Genomic DNA, 26,700 nt, shown 5'->3' on the forward strand with positions numbered 1-26,700 from the left:
TGGTTCATGTTCAGGCTGAACTAGCTTGTAAATATAGCTAAATAAAAACAAACTATGCGCTTTCTTGACGACACAATACCTTAATTGTTTATTTAACATAAATAAATAAATAAAAAATGTAAAAAACATATGAAAGAGTGTCTGTTTACCAGGCAGTAAAAATACACTAGCCAGATGGATTGTGGGAAATGTAGGAGATATTTTCATGGTTGTACCACGTGACCCGGCTGTCAAATATGGCCCCCTCCGTCTGGGTGTGAGAGAAACGACAACTGACAAAGGAAAGGAATCTATCAAAAAGGACGGCACCGGTTCTCTTAACACCGCGCCTTCGTCCAGAGAACACTGCACCTATGTGGTACGTAGCTTGTCTTGGTCAGCCAGGATTGTAATTCCATTCCGCCAGCAGTTTTTGCTCTCTATCTCGTTATGGTAACTCAGCTGTATTTCGCCGCTAGCTTGATGCTGTCCGAGGTTGCAGCATCCTTGCCTTGCAGAGGGGGACGCGTTTCCCGCTTTAGGTGCTGGGCCCCGCTGGACGGTATTAGCGTGGATGTGACAAAATGACGCGAGAGTTTTTCTCCTTTTCGCCGTGTCCGTCAGACGTTATGGCCATGTGTTAACACAACCTTCACAGCTGATTTCAGCCCAGTAGAAAGTCAATCCCCCACAGTACTAAAGGGAGGGGGGTCTCGTGTGGATTTCACGCTGACCGGGTTAATGTTTAGCGTGGCCACGGTTCATGACAGAAAACCGATAAAGTATGAGCAAGGTTCACTGATAGGAAAAGCTAAGATGACTCATGGACTCTGTGCATCCAGTCTTACAACTACTGGATTCAGTAATGCCTATTTTTTTTTTATAATTCTATTCTGTGACTGTGACTTGCTTTCTTCCTCTTGACGGGTAACTTCATTGATTTATTTGTTCCCTCTTTTTTTTTTTTTTTAAGACCTCCTTAGCAAGTAAAAAGTGGCTGCCAAATGATGAAGTATGCCTGACCGAGGAAGTGACAAGAGAAGGCCTTCATTGGTGCAGACCATCCGTTCAGATCAACCCTCCTCCGTCGCTACGAGCCTCCACCCTGCAGCCATGCTGATCAACCCGGTGTTCGTGGAGTCCTCCGTAGTTCTGGCTGTGTTGCTGTGCGTCCACATGGTTGTCTGGAACCAGCACTCGTGGTGCAGCATAGCCCTCTTCATCCAGGCTTTTTACGTACAACACAAATGGGACCGTCTGCTCAGGGCGGGAGGTGCTGTGTTCCAGTTCCGTCCTGCAGCCAACAGCGGCATCGTCCCGGGCTCCATGGTGATGCCCTTACTGGGCCTGGTGCTGAAAGAAAAGTGCTCTGCCTCAGGGAACGTCTACTTTGAGCGCTTCTTCATGGTGGTCACCATCACAGGCATGTTGCTGGCTCTGTTCCTCTCGTTGATTGCGCTGGGCATCACAAGACCCGTACCCACCAACACTTGTGTGATCGCGGGCATGGCCAGCAGCGCCATTCTCTACACGACAAAGCAGACGCTGACGGTGTCTGAGGTCATCGAGGTCTTAGAGGTGCTGTTGATCTTCGTTTATCTCAGCCTGATCGTGCTCTACCTGCTGCCGCGCTGCTTCACACCTGGAGAGGCGCTTCTCGTCGTCGGTGGAATCAGTTTCATCGTCAACCAGCTCATCAAGCGCTCCCTGAACCTGGCAGAGGTCAAAGGTGATCCGGTGAACTATTTCCTGCCGGTCATAGTGGTGGGCTCGCTGCTGCTCGGTGTTTTCTTTGCCCTGCTCTTCTGCTTCATGGAGTCTGAGACCTGGGTGTCATCACTTTTCTTTCACATGATGACAGCCGTTCTGGGTCTGGGAATCCTCATGCCGTGGCTCTCCCTGTTCATCGGCCGGCACCCCATCATGTGGCTGTTGGACTTTATCACGTTAAATGACCGAAGACTTTGTCTGCTGGGGTACTGGGTGTTTCTGGCTGTTGTGGCTACTTGTGTTGTGTTACACCAGAACTACCAGCGCCAGTCAGGGTCCAAGAAGCACCAGGCCTCGACCGTTGTCAGGAAGTACTTCCATCTGATTGTAGTGGCCACATATGTTCCGGGACTGATATACGACAGGCAGCTGCTTCACGTGGCGTCTGTGGGTTGCTTGGCAATCTTCTTGTTCCTGGAGTATGTGCGTTATTTTCGGATCCGGCCGCTGGGTCAGCTGCTCAGGCAGCTGCTTACCTTGTTCCTGGACGAGCGGGACTCTGGGCCTCTTATCCTGACCCACGTTTACCTGCTGATAGGCATGTCCCTGCCCATATGGCTATTCCCCGGGCCCTGCGCCCCCAAGGGGATACTTCCTGGGGCAGGCGGCCTGGTGCCTTATGCAGGTGTGCTGGCCGTGGGGGTCGGAGACACCGTGGCGTCCGTGTTCGGTAGCACCATGGGGGAGATCCGTTGGCCCGGGACTAAGAAAACCATGGAGGGTACTGCAACGTCTGTTTTCGCCCAGATCATCGCCGTGGCAGTGTTTCTCATCTTTGATGGGAGCATCAATCTAAACTCCACCTACTCATGGATTGTTGGCTCCATCACTCTGGTGGCCATGCTGGAAGCCTACACCTCCCAAATAGACAACCTCCTACTCCCACTCTACCTCTTCATCCTGCTGTTGCTTTGACTGGACAGATGGTACCAACAAACAACAATCCCACTGTCTTCAGCTCTTTCTAGGGGGAAGAAAGAATGATGAATTTGGAAAAATAAAAAAAAAAAAAATGATAGACGTAACAGAAGTCCCTTTTAAGAATCAGTGGAGTAATCAGCACAAGAAAATAATATTTAAAAGCTGACTGCTTAATCAAGTCGGGTAATCGTGTCAACCAACCGATGGGGCAAATCTGCTCCTTATGTGGCAGCAGATGTGATGTTGGCATAACATTAGAGTCTGTGTCTTTGCAGTCACAAGTCAGTATCAGTTGCTATGAGGAGGAATAAGACCATCATTTCAGAATAAATTCCCGAAGAGATGTGAGTAAGAGTTGCTAGATATTCTTTGAGCTCCGTCTGTAATGACAGCGGCGGTGTATGGTTTCTTTGCATGTCACCGCTGTGACCACGAGGCTCTCTTGACCAACAACTCCTGAATTATGCAACAAGAGTTTAGCAAAGTGGAAAAATGTCCTTTATACACTTCTGGACAATACAGATGCTGCTAAGTGGCACATTTTGATCACTAATGAGAAGGTTTTCCTATCTTGTCCCTTTTCTTTGCAAATGGATACACACATTTGTATTGCCTTTTGAAGAACATTTAAAGTCAGCTTACTGATATGTCTTTTTCTTAATCAACGTTTTTGTTGCCTCCCCGATGGCAATATGAAGGACTTACTGCTGAATATATATTTGCTATATTTTCTATCACACATGACCTACTATTGTAGATGAAAGCATGACATCCCCTCTCAACTCTTCTTTATAAGGGCTGATTTATACTTCAATATGGCAGAAACTCACTATGCTCTTGCATGACACTAATGTGAAAGTCGGTACTGTAACATGTACACAGGTATCCTACAGTATATTTTTGTTTAAGGTTTGATGGGACCCCCTAAAGATACACTTAATATATACATTTCCTTGTGATACTGAGCCTTCAAACCCTGCATATTTATGGAGACTGTAGAGATATGGTTTGGGCCAAAATGATGAACATAGGTCCTTTCCATACAAGTATCTTTCTTCACAACAATTTATGATTTTAATTTAATATGTGCTTTATAGAAATATCCTCAAATGTCATCAGGTTTCATCTCATCATTCTTGGATGAGGATGCTACAGTTAATAACCTGAAACGTGTTTACAGCATGAATTAATTAACAGCCTTATGGTTTATGTTTATCTGTAAAAGTTATTTGGTGTTTTTTATGTTGTAACAATTTATTGGCATGATCCTACTAGTATGTTGTTTTTGCCATCACCCTTACATTTAAACAATGTAATATTGAATGAAAAAGTGAATAAAAAAACAAACATTAATTCTTTGGTTTCCCCGTTTTGTTTTTTAAAATTGACACGAGGTTTGGAAGTTGTGGTTGATAATCATTCATACATTTGAGTTTTTCATTTAAGTTGTGTCTTACCATGAACATACTTGAAATAGAAATGCTTACCGTTGTCTGTTAAAAAAAAAAAATAAAATAGGAATCTGCTATTTCATTTTGACACAAATTTGAAAAAATGACCTCCAAAAAAGAATGATTGACTATGTTGATGAGGAGTTACGGAATAAAAGTAGAGCTAAAATATTTCTACAAAAAGTAGATTCAAAAATGTTTACTCAAATGTATTTAATTGTATTAAAACTCATTTAAAAACAGTGGTACATTCATCAAAAATATGTGTTAGTCACCTTGATTCTGCTGTTGATCGAGCTACATGTACTGTAGCTCATAGAAACAGTGTCATATAGGTTACAAAACCAGCCATGAGAAATGGCAGCACATCGGTTGGTTAAAACAGTTCGTACATGTTGGTCATCTTGTGTCTTTCCATGAACGGCAAAAAACATCCTTCATTTAGTGTAGAGAGACGGGAAAGGGAGCTCTTCAGTGGGTTGCAACCTTTAAGGACCAAAAAGATGGAAACGTATTAGTGTGACATAATACAGCCTTCCTCTTAAAGTTGAATTCAAAGGCAACTAGAATGGCACTCTGAAAGCACAGACCTCCAGGTGCAGGCCGATGGTGCATTTACATGCTGCTTATATGTGGAAACAACATGAGAAGATGTGTTTTATTTTTTTGCTCAGAGCGTTTAAACACAGGCAGCAGCAGCTATTCTTGGTCTGGTATGACCAGTTGCTTTATGGTGGCTATTGTTAGCTAACTGTATAGATATGTATCGCTCCAACAGACATTACTGAGTGAGTTTGAGAGCTCTTCTCTACTTGTGTTACTGTTTGAGTACATTTTAGCATTTACCATTATCCCACAATTGTCACATTACGTAGTCTCACTAAAGCTACATTAGCTCTTTTACAGCTGATGTAGCTTTAGCGAGACTACAGACAGACTATGGCTAAACATAGCAATGAGAGGATAATGACACGTTGAACTTGACCTTCATTTTCTAATATTGTCTAAAGTCTGTTAATTTAAAGACAACATCATTAGGCCACCTGACTGAGAGCAAGTAGAATAGGACCACAGGCAGAAAACAACAAACCCGTCTCAGTGTGTTTACCTCTTGTTTTACGTTTGTGCTAAAAAAAATTATTTGTCATCTGTCACACACCAAAACAGTGTAACAGCAGCATAAGTAGAGTGGTAGTAGAGTAATATTCAGTTACACAATATATATATATATATATATATATATATATATATATATATATATATATATATAATATTTACAGTAAATATTAGCTAATATGTATTAACATTAGCCACCATGAGCTACTGGTTATACCAGAACAAGTAAGAATACCATTAGTGTGTTCAATTAAACAAGGATGTGGGGAATTATATACAACTTTTCATAATGTAAGATTGTGATGACTATCTAGTGGAAACACCTGATTAAAAAAAACAAAAAACAAAAAAAGGAATAGTGGAAACACCACAAAGCTACCCAACTGCAATAAACTCTCACCAGTTGTCAGGACTCCAGCGGGTGTCCTGGCTTTCCATGAGATGGAAGGTGTAGACGTGGCGAGAGTCCTCTGAGGTGTTTTCAGCACTGCGATGCACCACCTCCCCGTGGATCAGGACTACACCACCTGAACACAGAGCGGTTGATGGATAAGGTGGGATATTTATCTCCGGAGGGAAATTCACATGTCACAGCAGCAGTACACAAACGAAAAACACTGAACAAAGAATGGTGCAGGGAATTAATCAAATATTAAAAACACAATTTAAATATTAAAAGTATAAAAACAGTGGTGAAGATCAACACCCTTGTCATGTCTGTACGGTAAACATGAAGCTACAGCCAATAGCCGGTTAGCTTAGCTTAGCATAAAGACTGGAAACGGGGAAACAGCAAGCCTGGCTCATTCCAAAATTAATTATATCAGCACCTGTAAATCTCACTATTGAACATGTTATATCGCATTTGTTTAATATCATGTACAAAATGTTCTTGGCCGGGCGCCCCACACTCTTGACAAGAAAGTGAATGAGCGTATTTCCAAAACTGTCAAACTATTCCTTTAAATGCTCACTGTGCCTATAATACTTACAGATAATTTACCAAAATTGGCACGAACTTTCTGAATGTGTGACAAATGCATGTGCTTCCACACTGTACAGTATGTCCCCAATACAGCCTCAGTCAAAAAGTGCTTGAAAACACTAATTCCTCAATCACCGTACATTTAAAGACATCAGTGAATTACCTTTTTTCACAGGTGCAGCGACAAACTTCTTGTCATCGTAGGTCTGCTCTCGGCAGGTGAAGTCTGTCAGGGGAAAGGTGCCCTTTGGGGTACGCACCATACGCCGAGAAATACCACCTGGGCAAAAAAATGAGTTGACATCCCAATGTATGATTGAGAAACAAAACAGTGGCTGGAAGCAAAAGTGCAAGGTTAGTTATATAGTGAGCCTACTGTTGTGTGACCCCGGGATGAACCACAGGCAGCCGTTGTTAACAGTGGCGTCTTCCAGGGCGATCCACAGCCCCATGACTCTGCCCAGGGGCTCCGTGTACAGAAATGTGGCATCTTGATGGGGCGTCACTAAAAAGAAAAACAGACAAAACAATCTGCTACAAAGATGATCCATGGAAATAATGTTTATAGCACATTGAGTTTTTCAGGTGGATTTCTGTATTATTTAGAATTTAGATTTCTTACCTTCTCCGCCAGTCCCTGGTTGCTGGAGGAGAGAAATGGTATGAAATGGATGGTATCTTATCATGAACTACTTGTACATCATCATCATATGACAGATAGATAGATAGATAGATAGATAGATAGATAGATAGATAGATAGACTTTAATACATTACCTTAAAAATGAACATGCTTTGCAGTATCACAGGACTTACAAAACCCAGCTTCTTCGCTGTGCCCTAAGAGAACATTTAATGTGAGTGTTGGTTATTCTGGGACTCAGTACATAATTTTCTTAAATATTGTTCAACAGCTCACTCACCTGTATTTTGGGTGAATGTGTAACCTTTTTGTACAACGGTTCATAGGCATGTAGTGCTAAAAGATGAAAACAGGGATTAGTTATGGACTTTTGGAAAGCTCTTTGCGCATGATGTTTTGGAAAGGTTGATTAGAAATCTCACCATGTCCGACTTTATTTAGGGAGCGCTGTTTTGGTACCATGAACTCCCCTGTAAGACAAGGAATGCTTTACCCATCTAATTTGGCATTTTGTGATACATATTTTTTTTTAAATGACAGACAGGCGAGAATTCATTTCAATAGAGCTCACCTTTTTCGTCAAAGACTCCTTTCTCAAAGAAAAAGCGGATCTTATCTCCACTTGTGATGAAATAGTCAGCATTTCCCTGCAGGTCAAAAGGTTAACATGAGTCACCTGATCTGGGAATGATTACATTACAGAGGGGAGAAGCACACGACAGACACTGTCTAGACTGTTGACATAAGCGTTTGCTATTAGCCCGAAAGGAAGGACACTGAGGGTCAAGGTAAACACTGTAAATCAGTGTAGAGGTAATGTACCTACGGACTACGTGAGCCTGATCATGAAGGGGAAACACACTCAGTGGGAACCTTACCTGCATCTTTTAGTGCAATATGATGGAAAGCATGAGAAAAGAAATATTGTGGGATTAAAACTCTGAGTCGCTGACACATCTCACACTGTGCTGCGGTGCATTATGTCACCTGTGCTTTGAGCTGCTCATCGTGATTGGTGGAGAAGGTGATGCGGCAGTGCTCCGGGACGTCCATCTGGTCCACTAACTCTGCCATCCTTTGCCTCAGCTCATCGCACTCCTGGGAGGTCAGCAGCCCGTCCAGAACCACATATCCATCCTCCATGTACTATAAAAGACACTATTTTTTACACTTACACTAGTCGTTTTCCTCAAATTTAACTTGAATCTAGGGTCAAATGTTTTTATAGAATTTGAATAGTGTGGCCATTAAAATGTTAAGTCTTAGGTTTGAACATTTCACTCCGTGTAAATCATTTAGTTTCAATTAAGAGCTGGGACAAGCAGATATATATATATATATATATATATATATATATATATATATATATATATATATATATATATATATATATATATATCTGTCACTTTTACACAAAGATGTAAGAGGGATGTTTGTTTTCTCACATCGTCACATTTAAATCCAATGTAGGACCACATGTACAACATTTACACATTCAATTAAATTTGATTACATAATTAAAGGGAAAAATTGCAGAGAAAAAGACCTCGGTTTTTATGTCTTGAATGTGTCTGTCACATAAAAAAAAGGAAATGCAGCAAAAACATGCATTAGCTAGTGTAGGCTACCTTTAGAGGCCACTTGTGTCTGCAGCTGGTTATGTAATGAGCCTGGAACGTGCTGTCATTTGTATAAACTAAACACGAATATAGACAAAATCTTGCAAACTTATATACAGGAGTAGGCTAAAAAGATATTCACATTGTTGCAGACATTTTTGTTTGAATATAGTCTAATTAACGAGAGTGATGAACATGAGCATTTGGGAGTACAATACAAGCCTAAAGTGCAGGATGTTAGTTACCAGCAGCTCGCTGTAACTTGTTTACTTTTTCACTTTACTGCAAAACTCACCTTTTGTACATCCCGATCGGTCATAAAATCCATGGTTGTCTATTCGCAGAGGTCCAGCTCTTGGGAAACATTCGATGTGTATGTATCCGGGTATTATGGGACATGTGAACCCATAATAGGATTTTGGACTTTTAACTCTTTCGTTGCGAGACAGACGCCCACGAAGCCTGCTCGTGGTGTGCTGCAGTAGCCCAGCATGGCCTCTAGATGTTACTCATGGCGTTGCTGGAACATGAAAATAAACGGGGCGCCTGGGTAGCTCATCTGGTAGAGTACGCCCGATGTACAGAGACTCAGTCCTCGCCGCAGCGGCCGCAGGTTCAATTCCGACCTGCGGCCCTTTGCTGCATGTAATGCCCCCTCTCTCTTGCTTCCATGTCTAAACTGTCCGATCAAAAAATGCCAACAAAAAAAATAATAATAAATAAATATGAACTACAGCGTCATCTCGTGACAACTCAGGTTTATTGACTAGGTATATTTACTCAGGTAAATGAGTACTTCACTGGAGTGTTACCATTTCATGCAACTTAATACTTTTAGCTCCACTTCATTTTTTTTGGCAGCTTTTGTTAATTTCTAAATTACGATTGTATAAACAAAAGACAATGATTTGAGCAAATGATGCACTGCTATAGATTAAACTACAGAAACAGAATGTTCAATAGTTACCACAAATTACCATTATGATGCATTATGAGTACTTTTACTTTTTATACTTATTATAGTTAATAGCTAATTATAGTTCTAATCATACTCACATACACTTATTCAATATTAAGTCGTATTAAGTATTACAATTTTTGTAATACTTACTTGTTATTAAATACTTTTATATTGCAGCGTATACTGCAAAGTTACTTCCTGCACCACTGCCTAGGTGTAAAACAAAGGACCAGTGCTGGTTAGGGTTAATAGCATGCCAATTTCAGTAAATTAACCAGAGTCAAAAAAAGAAGAAGCTAATTTGGATATTCTGACTGTCTAATGGCGCTTACCCACTGCTAATACCAGCTCTACTCGGCTCGGCCGCGGTGCCCCGTACTCCTTTTTCCATTGCAGTTAGTACCGCTTCACATAGAAATAATATAGAGTAGTAGTACTCTATATTATGTCTATGGTTGGCAGGTACCAGGGACTTTTTTCATAATGGAAAACCAAAAAAGCCGAGTAGAGTCGAGGCGAGTATCAGATCACGAGGCACCACCAGTCCAAAGCCTTTTCACAGATATTTATTAAACAGGGAGTATTTCCCTGCTAAGACAAGTCAAAATGTCAGCAATGTTCCTTTCTGTAATGAGTTTCTTCAGTATTTAAAGTTCAACAGTGCTCAGGCCTTGAAAGAAAGAACCATCCACCAGATGAGGAATTAACACTCTTTACAACATGATTCAGTGTTGTGTTTATTTCCATTATCATGTGTCAGAATAGTACAAAAGGTAGAATCTGAACATTAGGAAATCAAGTTCAGTTGTCCATTTTTACAGATGTCCCGCTTAAAAAGCCAGTGTTTAGTCCACTCGGCAACAATTAATTAATAAAGGCCTTATCGGATGTGATACAGACAGTGCCGATTAAAACAAGTCTGTTCATCCGGCTTAAAGTTTATGTTCAACAGTGATTGCTGCTAGGGGTAAAATGGATGGCTTTCAGTATGGCTATAATGCACACAAGTTCAGCATTGACAAACTAATGCTCTAAGATGAAATGGATGTGAATCCCCCCCAAAAAAAACAACTCTTTCGATATATCCCTGATATACAGGCACCAGAACACAGAGATGAATTAATCGTACATAGTAAATACAATCATGTATTTAAAAAAATGTTTTATACATGAGTGGAGATTAGATGTCAATGCAATCATGGCAGTTTTTTTGGAATAATGTGGTTTCTAGGTTTAAGTGAAATGGTATGGACCATCCAAAAATGTACACACTTCAGAAATATTACAAATATTAACAGTGTGCAGGCGTTTACAGTATGTTAGATTGTCATGGGTTCTATCTGTTGAGTTGTGAAATCCTGGAGCTGTGTCCAAAGAAATCAGCATTTCACCGTCTGCTGTAAAACCCTCTGTGGATCCAAATGAGTTAATCCTATGTAAGAATAAACTGATCAATCACACCGTTTTCACACAACTACACTACTTAAGGCATACATAACATAAATACAAAACATTTGATATTTTATACTTAAAAAAAAAAAAAAAAAGAATTCAGGAGACGCAACACAAAAGTTTAAAGCAAAACTTTTTTGGCGCACTTGCACAGAATAAAAAAAAAAAAAGCTTTTAAAAAAGGTATTAATTGAGGTCATTTAAGGTAATTAAAATGCTAGCATAAGAGTTTTCAAGTTAACAAGGGGCATTTTGTTAGATACTAAAACTTCCCTTTCTTTAGTGTTACGGAGTCAGCTCAGTCACCCGATTCACGGACGCTGACATGCAGGAAAAGAAAGTCAGTGATTAATGTGCTCATCTTGTGATTCAGAGGGAAGGGACTGTCCAGGACTGTATGTTCTAAAGGACAGAAAAAAGGATATTTGTGGATACAAATCCAAATGTTAGCAGGACAAAGTGAGACTCATTTCACTGACCTAGAGCTAAAATGGAGAAACGACAGATAAATGCGTATATCAATATGTGTATTATAGTAATTTGAGCAAATCCAAGATGTGAATGACTTTCCAGTGATGCCCTGAGCACTCTTAAACTTCAAGATTAAAATATACTACAACTGCTGTACCAAGGATACATTTAGGGTTAAACATAAGTCAGAAAAAAGTATTTTGCTATTAACTATCCAACCTCTAATGACCATCAAGTTAAGGCCAAAAAGACACTTGATACAATAACTGACGGGCATTGTTTGAATGTTCTAATTTGACACTGTGGTGCACTGCAGGGAGGAGATTTTTAGTGTCAGCAGCATTGGCAACTGCACTGCACCACTACAATGAGCCATGTTACTATATCAAATTTACTTTGGAAAGACATACATCGTCCTAGAACTTGTCCCTAGAACCCTGGCCAGTCACTGCACTAGACGATGCCTATTCGCATTCCTTTGTTTGGCATCCAACAGGTCACTAACACAACATGTTTTGGCTCTAGCTAAGCACCACACGAATGAAACCAGAGCAGACATATCAAGGTAGACATGCCACCAAACAATGTTTATGTTTAAAAAGTTCATACATGCTGGAAAAGCTGAGATTTACTCTGAATTACTGGTGATCACCTGTTCCTTTATGCGTTGTCTGCGACCTTTGCGTACATCTTTAAAACTGGTTGCTAGTCAACACATTCAAGACCGAGGCGCTTCTCTCAGAACAGGAGCAATTACTAATGACCCCTAGAAGGGCATTTGGATTTAGCAAAGGCCTCAGTGAAACGACATTCACTGTGAACAAAAGGTGCAGTTGTATTATTACAGTGAAACTTCCCTTCTTTAAAAAATAAAAAAGCTTAAATCAAAAAGAAACAGCTGGTAAAAATAAGATCACATCATACCACATGACTGATATGTATGAAACAAAGACGTTAAACATTTCAGCTATACATTTAACAACACACAAAAAAAAACAAGTCATGAACGTGATGTTTGTGATCATTAACAGGGCACACAGCTTGTAAAAGATAAGGCCATATTAGCAACGAGATGCCTGGCTGGAGTAAACATAGCAGGGTTACTCCAAATGAGGCTATTAAATCCAGGGTCTTAACAAGAAAAGTGTTTCAAGCAGACAAAGCATGCTGCACTAATTTGGACCATGAATGTGGAAATTACATATTCTGCATAAGCTCTCTGCGAAAAAATGTTTCCCTTGTGTAGGTTGGTCAAAACCAGTTTCTTTCACTCTGTAATTTCCTGTTTCTCCTCATGTCGCTCTTGAACGGATAAACAAAACGCTAACAAACCAGTCCAGTTTACTCTGGAGTAAACGGAGCATGATAAATTGAAGGGCTAGCATACAAACAGCCAGCCACTCGAGTCACCAACAACAACACCACCACCACTTTTCTTTTAAGGACTGGCAGTACCTGGCAGCTAGTTAAGACTCTCTTGTCTCACATCTGCAGGAGTTCATCCACTGGGGATAATAATCATCTAAGGTCTCCTAATTCAAAATCATACTGAGCATAAAAGTACCACGATTCTTGCTTGTTCTATTGGCCTACATAATAATCTGGTTGTATGATTAGCATTGTGCAAGCTTGCATATGTTTGAATTTAACAAAGAAAGAAATCAACAGTGACTGGGAGTTTTATGAATGTTTGTGACCGTGTAACTTTAATACAGGGTCAGCAAACTTCCTGTCAGCAGGAGGACACCTTGTGTTATTACAATCTAGTAAGTGAAGCAACATCTATCAGTCTTTAGCTGAACAAAGATCACTTGAGATCTTTTGACTAAAAAGGTATATGTTCCATACACAGCTTAAAAAGTCTTAAACAACACAACAAATCAATGGCTGTGTAAAAAGTGTTGCATTCAGTCACTCACTGGATTATGATCACATATTACAATCACAATACAGCCTGTTCCACAGGCCCAAAGATGATGCCAATGTGTGGAAGCATTTAAAAAGTACCAAATTATGTATCTTGAAGTCAAAATAACTTCATGAGCTTGTTTTAGGTCCAATCACAATCAATCTCACATAATTTAATAAGACACACCTGTAATGTGTTTGATGTTCAGTCATGCAAAATAAGGTAAAGCCTATTTCCAAGCCTAAATAAGGCATGATGTTTAGAGAAGCAAAATGAAGAGACCAACAATGGGGCTTTTGTCCCCCACAGCTCCCATCCACCTTTAACCGCCTGCCCCACAGGCCGACGTTATAAATTAACAACTGCCTGGTATTTAGACATTGCACTAGAATGTACTGTAGAGTTTGTTCCCATTTGTTTTCTTTGATTTCTTTCATCAGTCCTCCGAGTTAAGGCCTACACTGCGAGATCAGCTGTGGGATGATCGGTTGATCTTCATCACAGAGTAATTTTGTTCCTTCATGCTTCGACAACTTGGCTGTCAGTTGCACTATTATTTATTAACTTAACATCTGCCAGTACTCTGAGCCACGCAGCGCCGCAACTGCAAATGTGATTGCAAAAAATTTCAAAAGTAAAATGTTGAGCCTCAAGGCCGGAGTATTCCATGATCAGCAGAGAAGTGATAGTGAGCACATTTAGCTAATTTCTGCAACGCTTTTTTCCGGCTCTCTCTAATAAACAGGTTTGCTTTAGCAAGGTCCTAATGTTGCATGCATATTCAACATCATCTGCTTGCAGCTTTGTAATCAGGATGATATAACAGAAAAGCCACATTACTGATCCACCTTTCATCGGCGAGATTTTCCCTTGCTGACCATGTAACATCCTTGAAAGTCTTGACTGTTGTCATCGCTTGTTTTTATAGGTCCTGCCAGGAAAGCCCTAAGCACCAACCGAACTTCTCAAGGTTTGCTTGCCTTTAAAAACAAAATCACTGCTCGATTATTTCTTTAAACAAACTTCTGTCTCTCCACAGAGGCTTGGCTCAAGCTTGCTCCTTATCGGCCCTCCAAAGCTGCTCTTTGACTTCTGGTGGCAGCGTGTTGAACAGGTCCTCCTCCACTATCAAACTGCTCTTCTTCAACAGCCGACACTCACCGAGCTCCACTGGGAGACACTCGAGGCGGTTCCCTCTCAGCTCCAGCTGGGTCAACCCGGTGAGTTCCCCGAAGCGGGACGGCAGCGTCTGCAGGCAGTTGTTTCCCAGATTCAGAGTACGCAGCTTCTTGCACTTGAACAGCTCTGGGGGCAAAGTCTCGATCTGAAGCGGAGAGGAAAGAAGACAAATTTATGAGGGCGTAAGGTAATAGTGAACGGAAAATCTTAGTGGTTACTTTTTTTGTCATTTGCATTAGCAGATGATAACGCAACCCAGAGCTCAGCACATGAAACAAATCAAAACTAGATTAAAGGGCACTCAAGATTTGTTGTCAGACTTCAGACTTTAGGGATAAAGTCTCATAAGAAATTCAGTATAATAGAAAAAGATAAACGCAGAAAATAATGGCTTCAAAGGTGTCAACAAATAATTTAAAACCAGTCATGCAGCCTTTGTGTGCTTTTGTTACATGAACGTCCTAATTGTTCTACTTGTTTGTCTAAAAGCAATATTTGAATCTCTATTTATTGATGTTCAAAATAATTCACATATTAAAACACCTACATGGACGCAATATTCACAATAACGCAACTGACTTGAATTGATCATGTGCCAACAGTGTAAAGAGGATTTAGGCAATAGCGGCCTTAAAAACACAAGAAACACCAGAGGGGTCCCATTTAATGGAGCTATTTTCGGCTGCACACAAACCCGCTGGAACCTATTTTCAGCGTGCAGCCACACTAGCAAACACAGTTAAGCGGCAGTAATAGTAGCCTTCAGTGAAAACAAATGGTCCTGAGTGAAAAACAGCGTTTTTGGGAGAATTTCTCACAGTGAACAAAATGAAATTCCTACATTGTGAATCAAATAAACAGCATTTTGTTAAGACTGAAATGATCCACTTCACCCGAAGCCAAATGGACTAACCCAGCATTGACTGTAATTGCAGGATTTGGTACAACCCTCAAAATAATTGTGTGTATTATCTTTGCAACTGAACTGAACAACATCCTAAATAAAGTCCCTTTGTGAGGGTTTACATGAAAAGTAATTGTTTACTTCTCAGAAAGTCTATGGAAACATTTTTATCAACCATTTTATCAGAGAAACCAGATTACATTGTAAAAAGGGCCAAGGAGTACATCGTGCTCACAGAATCATAAAGTGGTCTCAGAGAAAAAAATTTGGAATTATACCTTAAATGTAACGAAGCTTTGAAATCGCTAATTATTTCTATTTACTAACCCAAAAGAATAAAAGAAAATTGACTTGGCAGTGAAAACCTGCGCTTTACTCCAGACAGGAGGCCTTTTATCGAACATGTGTGACATTTACAACTGTGTTTACCACATGCCACAGAATCACGTCTTCTTTTAGCCGTTCAGTGGAGAGCGGCTAAACGGACCAAGATTATATCAGTGTTTTCAACCTTTTTCTACAAACTTTCAAGGACACCTTTAAAACTAGAAAATATGCAAAGTATTAGTTGATAATACACAACTGCAAAACTGCCAAAGCCTCAGTCATGTCATGTGGTTATCTTTAAAGCCATAACTCCCTGTCTATAAGATCTATTAGCGTTGACCTTTGTAAATACCTTAACTGGACTTTAAGCTAATCTTACTCACAGATGACAGTAAGATAGATGGGCGAAGACAGATTACCTTCCTAAGAACATAGGACATGTGACTAGGCTTTCACTAAAATGAAAACAAGGACTGGACAAATATAAGAGAGTTTTTGCCTCTCACCCGGTTTGCTGTCACAGCGAAGTACTGCAGGTTCTGGAGGAAGCCCACATCAGCGTGGATGCTGGTCAGATTGTTGTGACTCAGGTCTAAGAAGCGCAGCTTGCGACAGAAGAAAAGCTGGCTGGGGATTTTCTCGATCTTGTTCCTGTTCAAATAGAGCCTCTCCATGTTGGTAAGTGTTCCGATCTGAATGGGGATGTAGGCGATCTGGTTGTACCACAGCTTTAGGGACACGAGCCGGTGCAGATGCTGGAAGCTGATGATCTCCTCGATTGTCTTCAGATTGTTGTCCTTCAAATCAATCTCCGCCAGGTTGTGCAAACTAAAGATGGAGTGTGGAATGCGTTCCAGGTCGCAGCGAACGAGCTCAAGCTCCGTCAGGTTGACCATTTTCTTCAGGCTGTTGAGCACCATCAGCTTGGTGCCCTCGTTATTGATGGAGAGCTTCTGGAGGTGCACGCCCACATCCGTCACCACCTGCGGCAGCTTGGTCAGATTGCTTTTCAGACGAAGAACTTTGAGCCTTCTGAGCTCCCGAAGCCCGTCGATAACAATGTAGCGATTGTTCTCAGCACTCAGGTTCCCGGTCAGGTGCAGCTCACTGAGGTTCTTCAGGCTGTAGATCCACAGAGGAATCTCCTTGATGTCTGTGAACTTGATGTGAAGAGACTTTAGGTTCTCCCTCAGGAAAGCAAGAGCTGGAGCCTCAATTTTAGCTGGTGTGTGATAGAGCCACATCTCCCTCAGGTTAGAGAGCTGGGCGATGATCGGAGGGATAGTCACATCCGGGATGAGCTCCAGCTTGAGCACTTCCAGCTCGACCAGATCAAACACCGTGTCTGGGATCCCACTGAGCATGAACAGATGCAACTCCAGCTTTTCCTGGGAGTTTTTGGTGATGCGCTGCCTCAGCTTCTCCAACGTCCACTCGTTGTTCAGGTTCAGCTGCCTGAGCTTGTTCTCGCTCACCTCTGAAAGAAATACCGCAAAGCGCTTAGAGTACAGAGGGTCATACTGATCTATCATGTGTAGCATGAAGGCAAAGTCGTTCTTCAAGTCAGGGATGTCGCTGTAGCTGCTTTCCTCGCGGATTGATTCAAAGGAGTACCGTTTGAGGGAGCGGCTGAGCATCCAACAAAGAGTGTACATGCAGATAAGGCCATAAACCCCCACCAAGCTGATGTAGAAACAGGCCAAAATCTTGAAAAGAGTTGCCAACGGGTGAGCACAATAGAACATGCTGTAGCCTGTTAATTTCTGAATGTTTACAGAGCATACTACACTGAACCTGATGTAGCGTACATAGTAGGCTGTGTAGCTAATTATCAGTATAAACTTGATTACTTTGATCATGGTCTGACGAATATAAAGACGGTACACTATATCCCCCTCCTCTACATGGATCCTGAACTTCTTCACCTTCTCAAAAAGAGCCTTGGCCTGCTCCCCCTCCTTTTTATCTAAAACCCCAGTTTCAGAGCGATCTACAATTCCTTGTTCAATTCTGGACTTTGCTGTTCGTTGGAGCATGGGCACGCTAGCCTCAACATCCTCGCTCACACTGGAAGCCTTCTTATCCATGGAACCGTTAATTTTCCCCATAGGCTTGTTGTCGCTCTCCTCCACCACGGTCTCAGACAAAGCCCTCGTTGTCCACGGGGAGTCAAAGCACTTGAGGAGGATGGAGACAAAGTGCTCCAGTTTAGAGCTTGTGCGTGGGAACTTGAACCAGAAGTTGCTGCAGGCCAGGAAAATGAGGGTGTGGAGTAGCACCAGATAGGGGAAATATTTTGCAAACCAGTGTAGTTTGTTCTCGTAGCAGACGGCATCGACATAGTTATACTGATGACGGTCGAGGTCATACTGAATGCCTTTGGGCTCCGGTGGATAGGCGGAGCTCACATTTGGGACGGGCATGGTCTCGCAGGACTTGTTGATCACCCACTTGCAAGGCAGGCAGATCATCTTGTCCTGCGTGACCTGTAATGTACCACCGAACACCGCAATCATCAGCATGACGATCGAGATGTAGTCGGTGAAAACGTCCCACCATGGCTTCAGGATACGGAACGCTGGCTGTGAGTCAGCAAAGTACCGGAGCTCTGTGATGGGAATCATGATGGTTTATCTGAAAAGACAGAGAAAGCAGGGAATTAGTTGGTGACAAGTCAAGTGTAGAACTTAATGGACTATTTTTTTTTTAAACCTTAATGTGTTGGGGTAAATCTTAACATATCAAAATCAATTTCCGCCATTTTGGATACTTGGTACAATGTTTTGTAATGACAAAGTAGGGGTCATCTGAGATATGTATCTGGAATTGTTGATTAGCTATGTGTGAGATCTGTCAAGCTGAATGGACTCTGAACAGATTTTATTCTGGTCTACAGACTGAAATAGAACTATGTGACAGAAAGGACCCCATCCTGCAATGTAATTTTAAGTCATATGATGCTTTTGAGAAACCACTGCATATAAGGCAAATTTAGGCTAAAAAGCTAACCAAATGTTAAACCTTCATTCCATCATACATGCAGCCCAGTCAGCATGTTTACCACACTGCACACAAAGAGTGGCTGTCATTATATTTGCTGTAGACTCTACTGTGCATCAGCGGTAGGCTGGACATGCTGCATGTGCCGACAGCACACTGTTCAGAGACTGCAGAGCAAGCTGAAGTATTAAGGACCACGGATCCTGGCACATCACACGTGTTCACACAAGTCCCTGTTTTTTTCCATCTATCTCCTGATGTGCAGCGATGTCTCTGCACAAACATGTTCATGGCGTGATTAAGATGTAACAGTGTCTTCTTTTAGGATAATAGTTATAAATGTAATCTTTAGAAGCTCAGCGTCAAATCACACAAACGTTTAAAAAAATTCAAACGCGAATGACTATTTCTAATTTGCGTCTTCACTTTTAAAAGCACACTGAATACAATTATCAGAATGAGTGGAGGGGATATAGAACAACAACTTAAACTTTGACTGCAAAACCCAGCAAAATGGAAGCACTGAGATTGGGCTGCAGACCACGTAAGAAGAGAAACCTCAAAACCAAAAGACTCTCAGGCGTCCATTTAATCTTGAGTACTGTCAAACCACAACCAGACTACTTCCTCACACAGTTAATGTGTGACAAATGCAAGAAATACAGCAATCTAAGCAGATTTTTAAGAGTTAACCCTAGACTAATCTGTTTTCTTAGAGAATATCCAAATACCATGCTCTTTTCACTTCTGCTTCCTATTATAATACAAAGCCGGGAGGAGTTGATGAAAACTATCTGAAATTGTATCTCCCTGTCTGCTCAACTCACCCCTTATTTACAGGAAAAGAATGAAAGGGGATGGCAAATCAACTGGTCACAAAAAAAACCTTGTTTCATCCAGTTCAAACCAGAATGGCAGTACAGTCGCTGTGGGCCTCCTCTGTAAGGTTGCTGCTTACTTTAACTGCTGCTTAAATTACAATGCACACAGTGACCCCGACAGCTGCCAAAACACCTCTAATTGTAACCATTCACGTGGTATTACAAACACCAACAGGCAATCTTTGACATCAATGCAATTTCTATTCCACTGTATGGCAAAAGATTCATAATTACACATTTAAAACCAGAACAGTACATTAAATATGTTTAGGCTAAAAATTAAAAATTAAATTAAAAATCTGCTCACTTTCACAGCTTCCTGTTGCCAAACACAGATAGCAGAGAAACTTTAAGCAGTAGCCGTGTTCCCTAATTCAAACTAGGCTATAGATAACGGCCTGCCACTGATGGGGCCAAGTAAACCGTAACAAAGATTTGTGTAGCATGTCTTGAAATAAAAGGTTTTTGAAGAGCTTCAACCTAGCATACAGTTTGAGTTAACACACAGTGACCCACAGTCACGGATATCTTTAGTTTAAAAGAACATCCCAGATTTGTTTCACAATATCCTGGAACAGGACAATAAACAGTCTGCGAGCAGCTTATCTCGTCTATGCATCACGCTGCCCGTCTTTCTCAAAGAACTCCTCCAGGATTTCAACCAAGGACTTCTTGCTTTGTGGAAATAAATAGAAAGGACTGTATTACTGTATTATACAGCGACTCTGCCCTTGGCTTCCTGTTTATAGCCATACCCCGGCACATTTCTCCTGAAATTGTTCCCTGAACACAGCTTCTTTTGTGTAGCCGGTCTGTGCCGATGAGGCCCCTGACACCAGGGCTGACAGAGGTTCAGGTGAACTTGGCCGCTGTGAGCGCCAATATTTTACGAAGCAAACTAGAATTTCCCTCAAGGACGCTAGTGTCTTTCAACTCAAGCAACAGTCAAACAGAAACATAGAGAACGAATCATTATCCTAATAAAGATGTCTCTTTGCAGTTTACGGTCATCTCCCTCTGAAAACAAAATAAAGATGAAGTAAACCTGAGACCAACACTGACCAACTGAATTTAAAAAATAACAGAAAAATGGCAAACTTTGTTGACAAAATGTTGTGTCCAAAACTTTTACGACCAAATATCTGCAAAATGAATGACCAGATTTCATTGCATAGAGGAATTTTTAGCACCCCCCCCAAAGAGGTTTAAGCCAGCGCCAAAGGAAACCCACCAGTGCCCAAACGTCTTTGACTTCCAGCAGTCAACTCCCTTCTCATCCACAGCTGCTATATTTTACACATGTATGCGACTGGCGCTGATAAGCCAGCTAAGCTGCATTGTTTTGACTGGACCTGAATGCTGTAGTGTCCACTGTGTGCGGAGTACGCAACATGCCAAAGTACTAGGGCTGGACCCGAATATTCAAATATTCGTTCGGTGGGTTGGTATTCGATTTTAAAATTTGACATTCGAATATTCGTTTTTTTTATTTGGGTTTATTTATTTTCTGCATTTATCTCTCGTTCACACTCCAGTCCAGTTGGTGGCGGTAATGCACATTTAAGTTGGTTTGCCAAACGCCAATAAACTAGAAAGAAGAAGAAGAAGATACTGTCGGTACACGATGACGCCGCGCCCACTGTCAGTACCCGATCCGTTCCAACTGCACAATCCGTTCTGCGCAAGATGTTTGCGCATGCGCTGTGGTACGATGATTTACGACACTACCTGATCTGTTCCCACACTTTAAAAGACCCTCAAAATAAAACTTCAAAACAAACGTTAACATATATAACAGCTGTTACGTCAGTTCTACTTTACTTGTGCTCATTTAAAATACAATCACTCAATACTTGTCTTTATTGTTACTGTAAAGTCTTAGTTTTGCTGTAGCCTGCTTTTCCCATTATGTTTGACTTAACGTTATTTTAGACTGAATCTAGCTGTTCGTTCTGCGTTATTTGTCGGCTAGCGGTTAGCCGAATTAGCTGTTAGCTAAACTAACGTTAGCTTGGGTGGAGGCTAGCGTGGAACAGATCGGGCAGGTCGTAAAACGGTATTATCATCTGCGCATGCGTGAACATCTTGCGCATGCGCAGAACAAATTGTGCAGGTTGAACGGATCGGGTACTGACACCCACTTCGAGCATTTAGCAAGCTGGGCAGAGAAGCTAGCGGCGATAACAAGTGCGGAAATGGAAAACAGTTTCGCGTTTTTCCATTTCGGCCAGAAACTTCAACATTGTGAGGCGAAGAAATCGTTTTGGAATATAAAGCTTGGATATTACATTTCCTTGGACTCTTGGGGATTTATGAAAATCAAGTTTCGGTCCACTTTGTACCACTTTGTTGCTGAAAGGACAACGACAACAGGTATGCATGCACTCTCGGCTGCGCAGATTACGGCTAAATTGTTTTATTTTCTGTTACTTTGTAACAGTTGTGTACATGGCTGTATATTTTAAAGATTTAATGCTTTAAAGTTATAAAAACGCTCATGAGCGGAAGTTTTATCAAGGTTACAGCGACGCCCCCAGTCACAAAGTGTCCCGTTGACAAGACGGTGATCCTTGAGAGGTTAAAAGTTTATTAATTCTGAACGCGTCTGGCCTGTCTATTTATATTGCACCAAATACGACACTGCTGCACTCCCTTGTGAAGTCGTTTGGATGAAAGGTTCTCAAAATAATCAAAATGCAAACAAACGTAGAGACACATAGAGATTCCTGCCTTTATTAGAGATAATAATATGTTCCGAAGCTTCGAATATTCGATGCTCATTACTACCGAAGCTTCGAAGCTCAAAAAATGGTATTCGGACCAGCCCTACAAAGTACAGTACGAAGTGTTCACTTTGGGGTCAAGAACTAGCACTTTGAGATTGATCCATCAAATGAAAAGTGCTCTTCAACTTAAATGTATTATTATTATTATTATTACTACTACTACTACTCTTTGTTCCCCGGTCCCTGATGTGAAAAGCCCCTTACTGCATTACATTTCATTATATTTTGAATTGTCTCCTGCCTCCTGAATTTTGTTTTCCTTCACATAAATAAAGATTTTCCACTATAAATTAGTGCATACAAATGTATCAGAATGCAGAATGTTTGTACAACACGTCGTACAAACTACTTCTTTTCAGGCATAACACTTATTTTTGTGTGTGCTCATCCAGGATGTACACCACCCCTCACGCTATCAATGCTGGGATAGGCCCCAGCCCCCTTGCAACCCTTAAAGAAGAAGAACCCTAATGGGTTTAGAACATAGCTGGATGGATGGAAAGATGGATGAATGCCAGCATTACAATCGATTGTTGGCTTGAACTTTTATTACATTCCATTAGATTGATATGCACTTTTTGTGTTTGGTACATCTCTCAATATTCTCCCTGCAACAAATTTCCATCCAAGGGCTAAAATACACCCAAATGATCTTAAGTATTAGCAACAGAGAGCCAAACACATTTGCTGACTTTTTCTCCGTCCTAATGGTGCACACACCCTATGATAAAGCATGGATGGGTAATCTAAAGGGGATGGCACATTTGGGGATTCTTTCACCAGTTATTAGTTGTTGAAATCAGTATATCCAGATCCCAGTACTGTGTCCACAGAATGCAGTCCATGCTTGATGCTTAACACATACTGGACTGGATGTAAAGGGGAAACAATAAACCAAGTCCTGGACTAGTTTAAGACCATCTCATATTGACAGTCTGGCCATTCAATGATTAACGATTAATACAAAATTAATCAGCAACTATTTTGATCATACATTTAAGTCATTTTTCGAGCAAAAATGAAAAACCTTTTCTATTTTCCCTGCAGCTGCCAAAACCCCTCTAATCGTAAGCATTCATGTGGTATTTTAAACAACAGGCAATTTTTGACACCAATGCAATTTCCATTCAAGACAAAGGTTGGTTTGTGTTATGCACACTGATGGGAAACTGATCTCTCACTAAATACCTTGTCCCTCCCCATCTGGTCAGGGTCGTGTATTTCAGTTGGTATTTTGCATGCCTTTGTTCTTAAGACAAAGGGCTTTCCAGCCAGAGGTGAGAACCGTCTGACAACATCTAGGTGGGAGACGCCTCAGCATATTGTAGCGTCTGTTAGCATTTGCAATCAGTTAAGTTTAACTCCGTAAAAGGTTGCTGGAATCGGCATAATCAAATACAAAAGAAGTTTAAACCTGATTACATCAGTTTAGTCAAATGCATTTCCATTACAACATGATCAAATACAATTTCCATCACAGTTGTAACAGAGATTTGTGTAGCATGTCTTTGAGCAACGTTTTTGAAGAGCATCACCCTAGCATCCAGTTTCAGTAAACACACAGTGTGACAGTCACTGGTATCTTTAGTTTAAAAGAACATCCCAAATATTTGAGTCATTTTTCAACCAAAATTTACAAACACTTCTTAATTCCAGCTTCTACAATGAGTGGGTGTTTTTTTCTCTGTTTTATATCATTGATTGTACATTGAATATAGAATATGTTTTGACCGTTAGCTAGACAAAACAAGACATCTGAAGATGTCACATTGGGTTTAAATAAATTGTTATTAGCATTTTGTAGTATAAATAAAATTGATATTGTTTAATCAAGAAGATAAGCGGTAGATTAGGGAGGACGTTAGTATCAGTGGATCTGAAAACTTTCAACTGGATTCTTTATTTGACTCGGGTGATGTGATCTGAAATAAATTCAGGATCACGTTCTTGGCAATCACAGACCCACATATCTATCCAAAACAGGAGAGGTTTCCTGTTCCTCGAAAACAAAAGCTGTGAAAACTGAGTTACCACAGCTTCTGATCCCAACCCATCTGGCCAAACCTGGCAATGGTAGACTTGTAACATGAGTTGCAGCAGACAGGGCACTGGATTCAGTCTTGACCAGGTCCAACTGGTTCTGGTTCACAAAAAGCTACTTTCCTTTTCATGACATCACTGGTGATGTCATATTCACACACACATGCTGGCAATACACATCTAAGATAAGGGCCATTCAAAATCACTTTGCAAAAGCATATGTTTATGATATATTTAACTAATGGGACTTGTTATTTAGCCAATATTTATTTACCAGAAAAGACTGCAATAATGCTGTGATTACACGCACATTATACAAATATCACACCAATCATATAAGCTCCTGCATACATATTACAGAGACATGAAAACGGTGAGGCAAGATGAATTCACTATACACTCAACAATATTCACAAAGGAAATCTACAGATAAAACAAAAACGCTTTGTGTTTTATTGAGTTTTATATCACAATTCTTCGTTTACTATCCTAGTCTTTTATCGGTAATATTGTTTGTGTTACCAGAATAACGTTACTGGCCTTCAACAGTGGACGAAACATTACTGATATGTTTGAGGATATTTTATCATGTGATAAGGAGTGTGATTGTAATGCAGTCTGACTAAATCAAATGTTGTCTAGTCTATCCCAGGGGGCAAGCTTTCAGTAGGTGGGCTTCACCACTACAGTCAGCCGAGTAGCGACGGGAAACGATGGCTCATACCAATGCCCAGTTAGCACGCTGCGGCACTTAAACCACGCCGCTATTTTAGCTAGTTAAATACGTTAGAAAATCAGAAAGGGCCCACCTGTTTTATTAAAGATGGTGTCTCTCGCCTCCACGGCACACGGGTGACACATTTCTCAAACGTTTCTCAGCAGCTGTGGCTGGTCGGACACCGGGCCGGAGCCCCGAAAGACAGTGACGGAGAAGAAAAGCTCACTAAGCCGAATGGATTTGTCGGCTCTCAGTCTGAGACAACTGCTGCTGCACGAGACTGGCGGAAGTACATAGCCGCCTTCAAAATAAAAGCACGTTGAAAGTGTCGTATTTTAAAAATCTCTAATAATTTTAAGAAATCTAAATTGGACATCTATTGCATAATTGCTTAATTGTTATGGGCAAACAAAATGTTCACATATGTCGAATTAGTAATACTAAACCGTTTTTTCCAGCGTTTTTTCTTTAACCCTTTTAACCCCCTCTTTTTGGTGATACAGGTGGTTGTTTTATTTTGTTATTCAATGTTGCAGCTCAGTTTTGTGCAATACCGTTACAACAGATGAATAGTTATATTGCAATTCCATAAACTGCTGCACTATAAAGGTTCATGAAAAGTATAGTACTTTGTAGTGGCCTTATAACTTTTGGATATTTATAAATCCTCTACTGTTAATCAAATTTAATTTTCTATATTGGCATGCACATAACTAAAGTATTTCCAAAGCATGGCATGTAAGGTTTACAATGTTTTAATGTTTTTGTTTTTGTGTTTTAAGGTATACCCCACCTCTTGTCATTTGTTAGTCTCATCTTTTCTTGTTTAACGAAAAAATATATTTATTCTGTCCTTAAGTAATACATGTTAGCCTCATGCTGGCATGCTTTTTTGTTCAGGTTGTAAGGATACATTTTCAATCAATAGCACAGACACACAATACAGCACACAACACCTGCACATGGACTCAGAGGCAGTGTGTCGGTACTGGGAGGCTTCCAGTTTCAGACTGACTGCAGGTCCCCCTAAACAAGCTCAGCCCAACCCTTTGAGCAAGATTAAGCAACATACCCCTCAGTCACCACCAGCTCACTAAATTTGTCATTTGCACTGATTTGTGCCATTCAATTCAGCTTTGCAATCCTGCAGCAGCTTTGGCCTTAGCCAGTTAGGACAATGGTGAATGTTGTTTTGTTATAAATGTATGTTCTCCTTTTGCCTCTAAAGCATTGGCAGACAACGAGGTGATGATAACTGTCTCTGCACAACTCAATACAGTAAAGATATTAATACAGGATACAGTCACAGTCGTCTGTTTTATACCTCATTTGAACATAATTTCAATGTTGTCTTCTTAGCTGATATTGATACATGATTAGCTGTACTGTTTCATTTTCTTGCCTTTGTATCATCTCCAAAAGAAGTCAATTAACTATGTGGTTGACCTGGAATTTATTCTGACATTGGCATTCCCTGTGCTCAGTGTTCCATCACTGAGGACTACTGATAAGAGAGACTGCAATCATGATGTCCATTACCAAAGTAGCCTATTTCACCACTGGACACAAATCGGTTGACTGTGATTCAG

General features: G+C 40.8%; 3 protein-coding genes across 4 annotated transcripts; 1 reads left to right on the forward strand and 2 right to left on the reverse strand.

The window, feature by feature from the left end:
* Window positions 1–206: 206 nt before the first annotated feature.
* Window positions 207–2,788, forward strand: dolk (dolichol kinase). The gene is made up of 2 exons (XM_028601598.1): window positions 207–358; window positions 953–2,788. Exon 2 carries the CDS (start codon window positions 994–996, stop codon window positions 2,662–2,664), a length of 1,671 nt encoding a protein of 556 aa, XP_028457399.1. The 5' UTR covers window positions 207–358; window positions 953–993; the 3' UTR covers window positions 2,665–2,788.
* Window positions 2,789–4,319: 1,531 nt separating this feature from the next.
* phyhd1 (phytanoyl-CoA dioxygenase domain containing 1) lies at window positions 4,320–9,106 on the reverse strand. 2 transcript variants are annotated; one of them, XM_028602139.1, is made up of 11 exons: window positions 8,779–9,106; window positions 7,852–8,022; window positions 7,436–7,511; window positions 7,287–7,334; window positions 7,145–7,200; window positions 6,999–7,061; window positions 6,845–6,866; window positions 6,599–6,727; window positions 6,386–6,502; window positions 5,638–5,764; window positions 4,320–4,607 (listed from the first exon to the last, which is right to left on the reverse strand). In XM_028602139.1, exons 2-11 carry the CDS (start codon window positions 8,005–8,007, stop codon window positions 4,559–4,561), a joined length of 843 nt encoding a protein of 280 aa, XP_028457940.1. In that variant the 5' UTR covers window positions 8,008–8,022; window positions 8,779–9,106; the 3' UTR covers window positions 4,320–4,558. The 2 variants fall into 2 exon arrangements, with proteins under 2 accessions (XP_028457940.1, XP_028457939.1); XM_028602138.1 differs by having other exon boundaries at window positions 7,852–8,010; window positions 8,779–9,091.
* A 1,062-nt stretch (window positions 9,107–10,168) lies between these two features.
* Window positions 10,169–25,370, reverse strand: lrrc8aa (leucine rich repeat containing 8 VRAC subunit Aa). Its single transcript, XM_028601706.1, has 3 exons — window positions 25,203–25,370; window positions 16,193–18,320; window positions 10,169–14,600 (listed from the first exon to the last, which is right to left on the reverse strand). Exons 2-3 carry the CDS (start codon window positions 18,308–18,310, stop codon window positions 14,325–14,327), a joined length of 2,394 nt encoding a protein of 797 aa, XP_028457507.1. The 5' UTR covers window positions 18,311–18,320; window positions 25,203–25,370; the 3' UTR covers window positions 10,169–14,324.
* Window positions 25,371–26,700: the final 1,330 nt, after the last annotated feature.

Source organism: Perca flavescens, chromosome 16, assembly GCF_004354835.1.
Source record: "Perca flavescens isolate YP-PL-M2 chromosome 16, PFLA_1.0, whole genome shotgun sequence".
In the NCBI taxonomy this organism is placed as follows: Eukaryota; Metazoa; Chordata; class Actinopteri; order Perciformes; family Percidae; genus Perca; species Perca flavescens.

What these genes read in the sequence shown, in the direction of transcription:
- lrrc8aa (XM_028601706.1), bottom strand. Translation starts at nt 18,310, where the DNA reads ATGATTCCCATCACAGAGCTCCGGTACTTTGCTGACTCACAGCCAGCG. An exon ending in TCGCTGTGACAGCAAACCGG is followed by an intron (nt 14,601 to 16,192) that starts GTGAGAGGCAAA and finishes TCTCCGCTTCAG; the next exon opens with ATCGAGACTTTGCCCCCAGA.
- dolk (XM_028601598.1), top strand. Translation starts at nt 994, where the DNA reads ATGCCTGACCGAGGAAGTGACAAGAGAAGGCCTTCATTGGTGCAGACC.
- phyhd1 (XM_028602138.1), bottom strand. Translation starts at nt 8,811, where the DNA reads ATGGATTTTATGACCGATCGGGATGTACAAAAG. An exon ending in CCGATCGGGATGTACAAAAG is followed by an intron (nt 8,011 to 8,778) that starts GTGAGTTTTGCA and finishes TGTCTTTTATAG; the next exon opens with TACATGGAGGATGGATATGT. An exon ending in AAAGCATGTTCATTTTTAAG is followed by an intron (nt 6,867 to 6,998) that starts GTAATGTATTAA and finishes TCTCTCCTCCAG; the next exon opens with CAACCAGGGACTGGCGGAGA.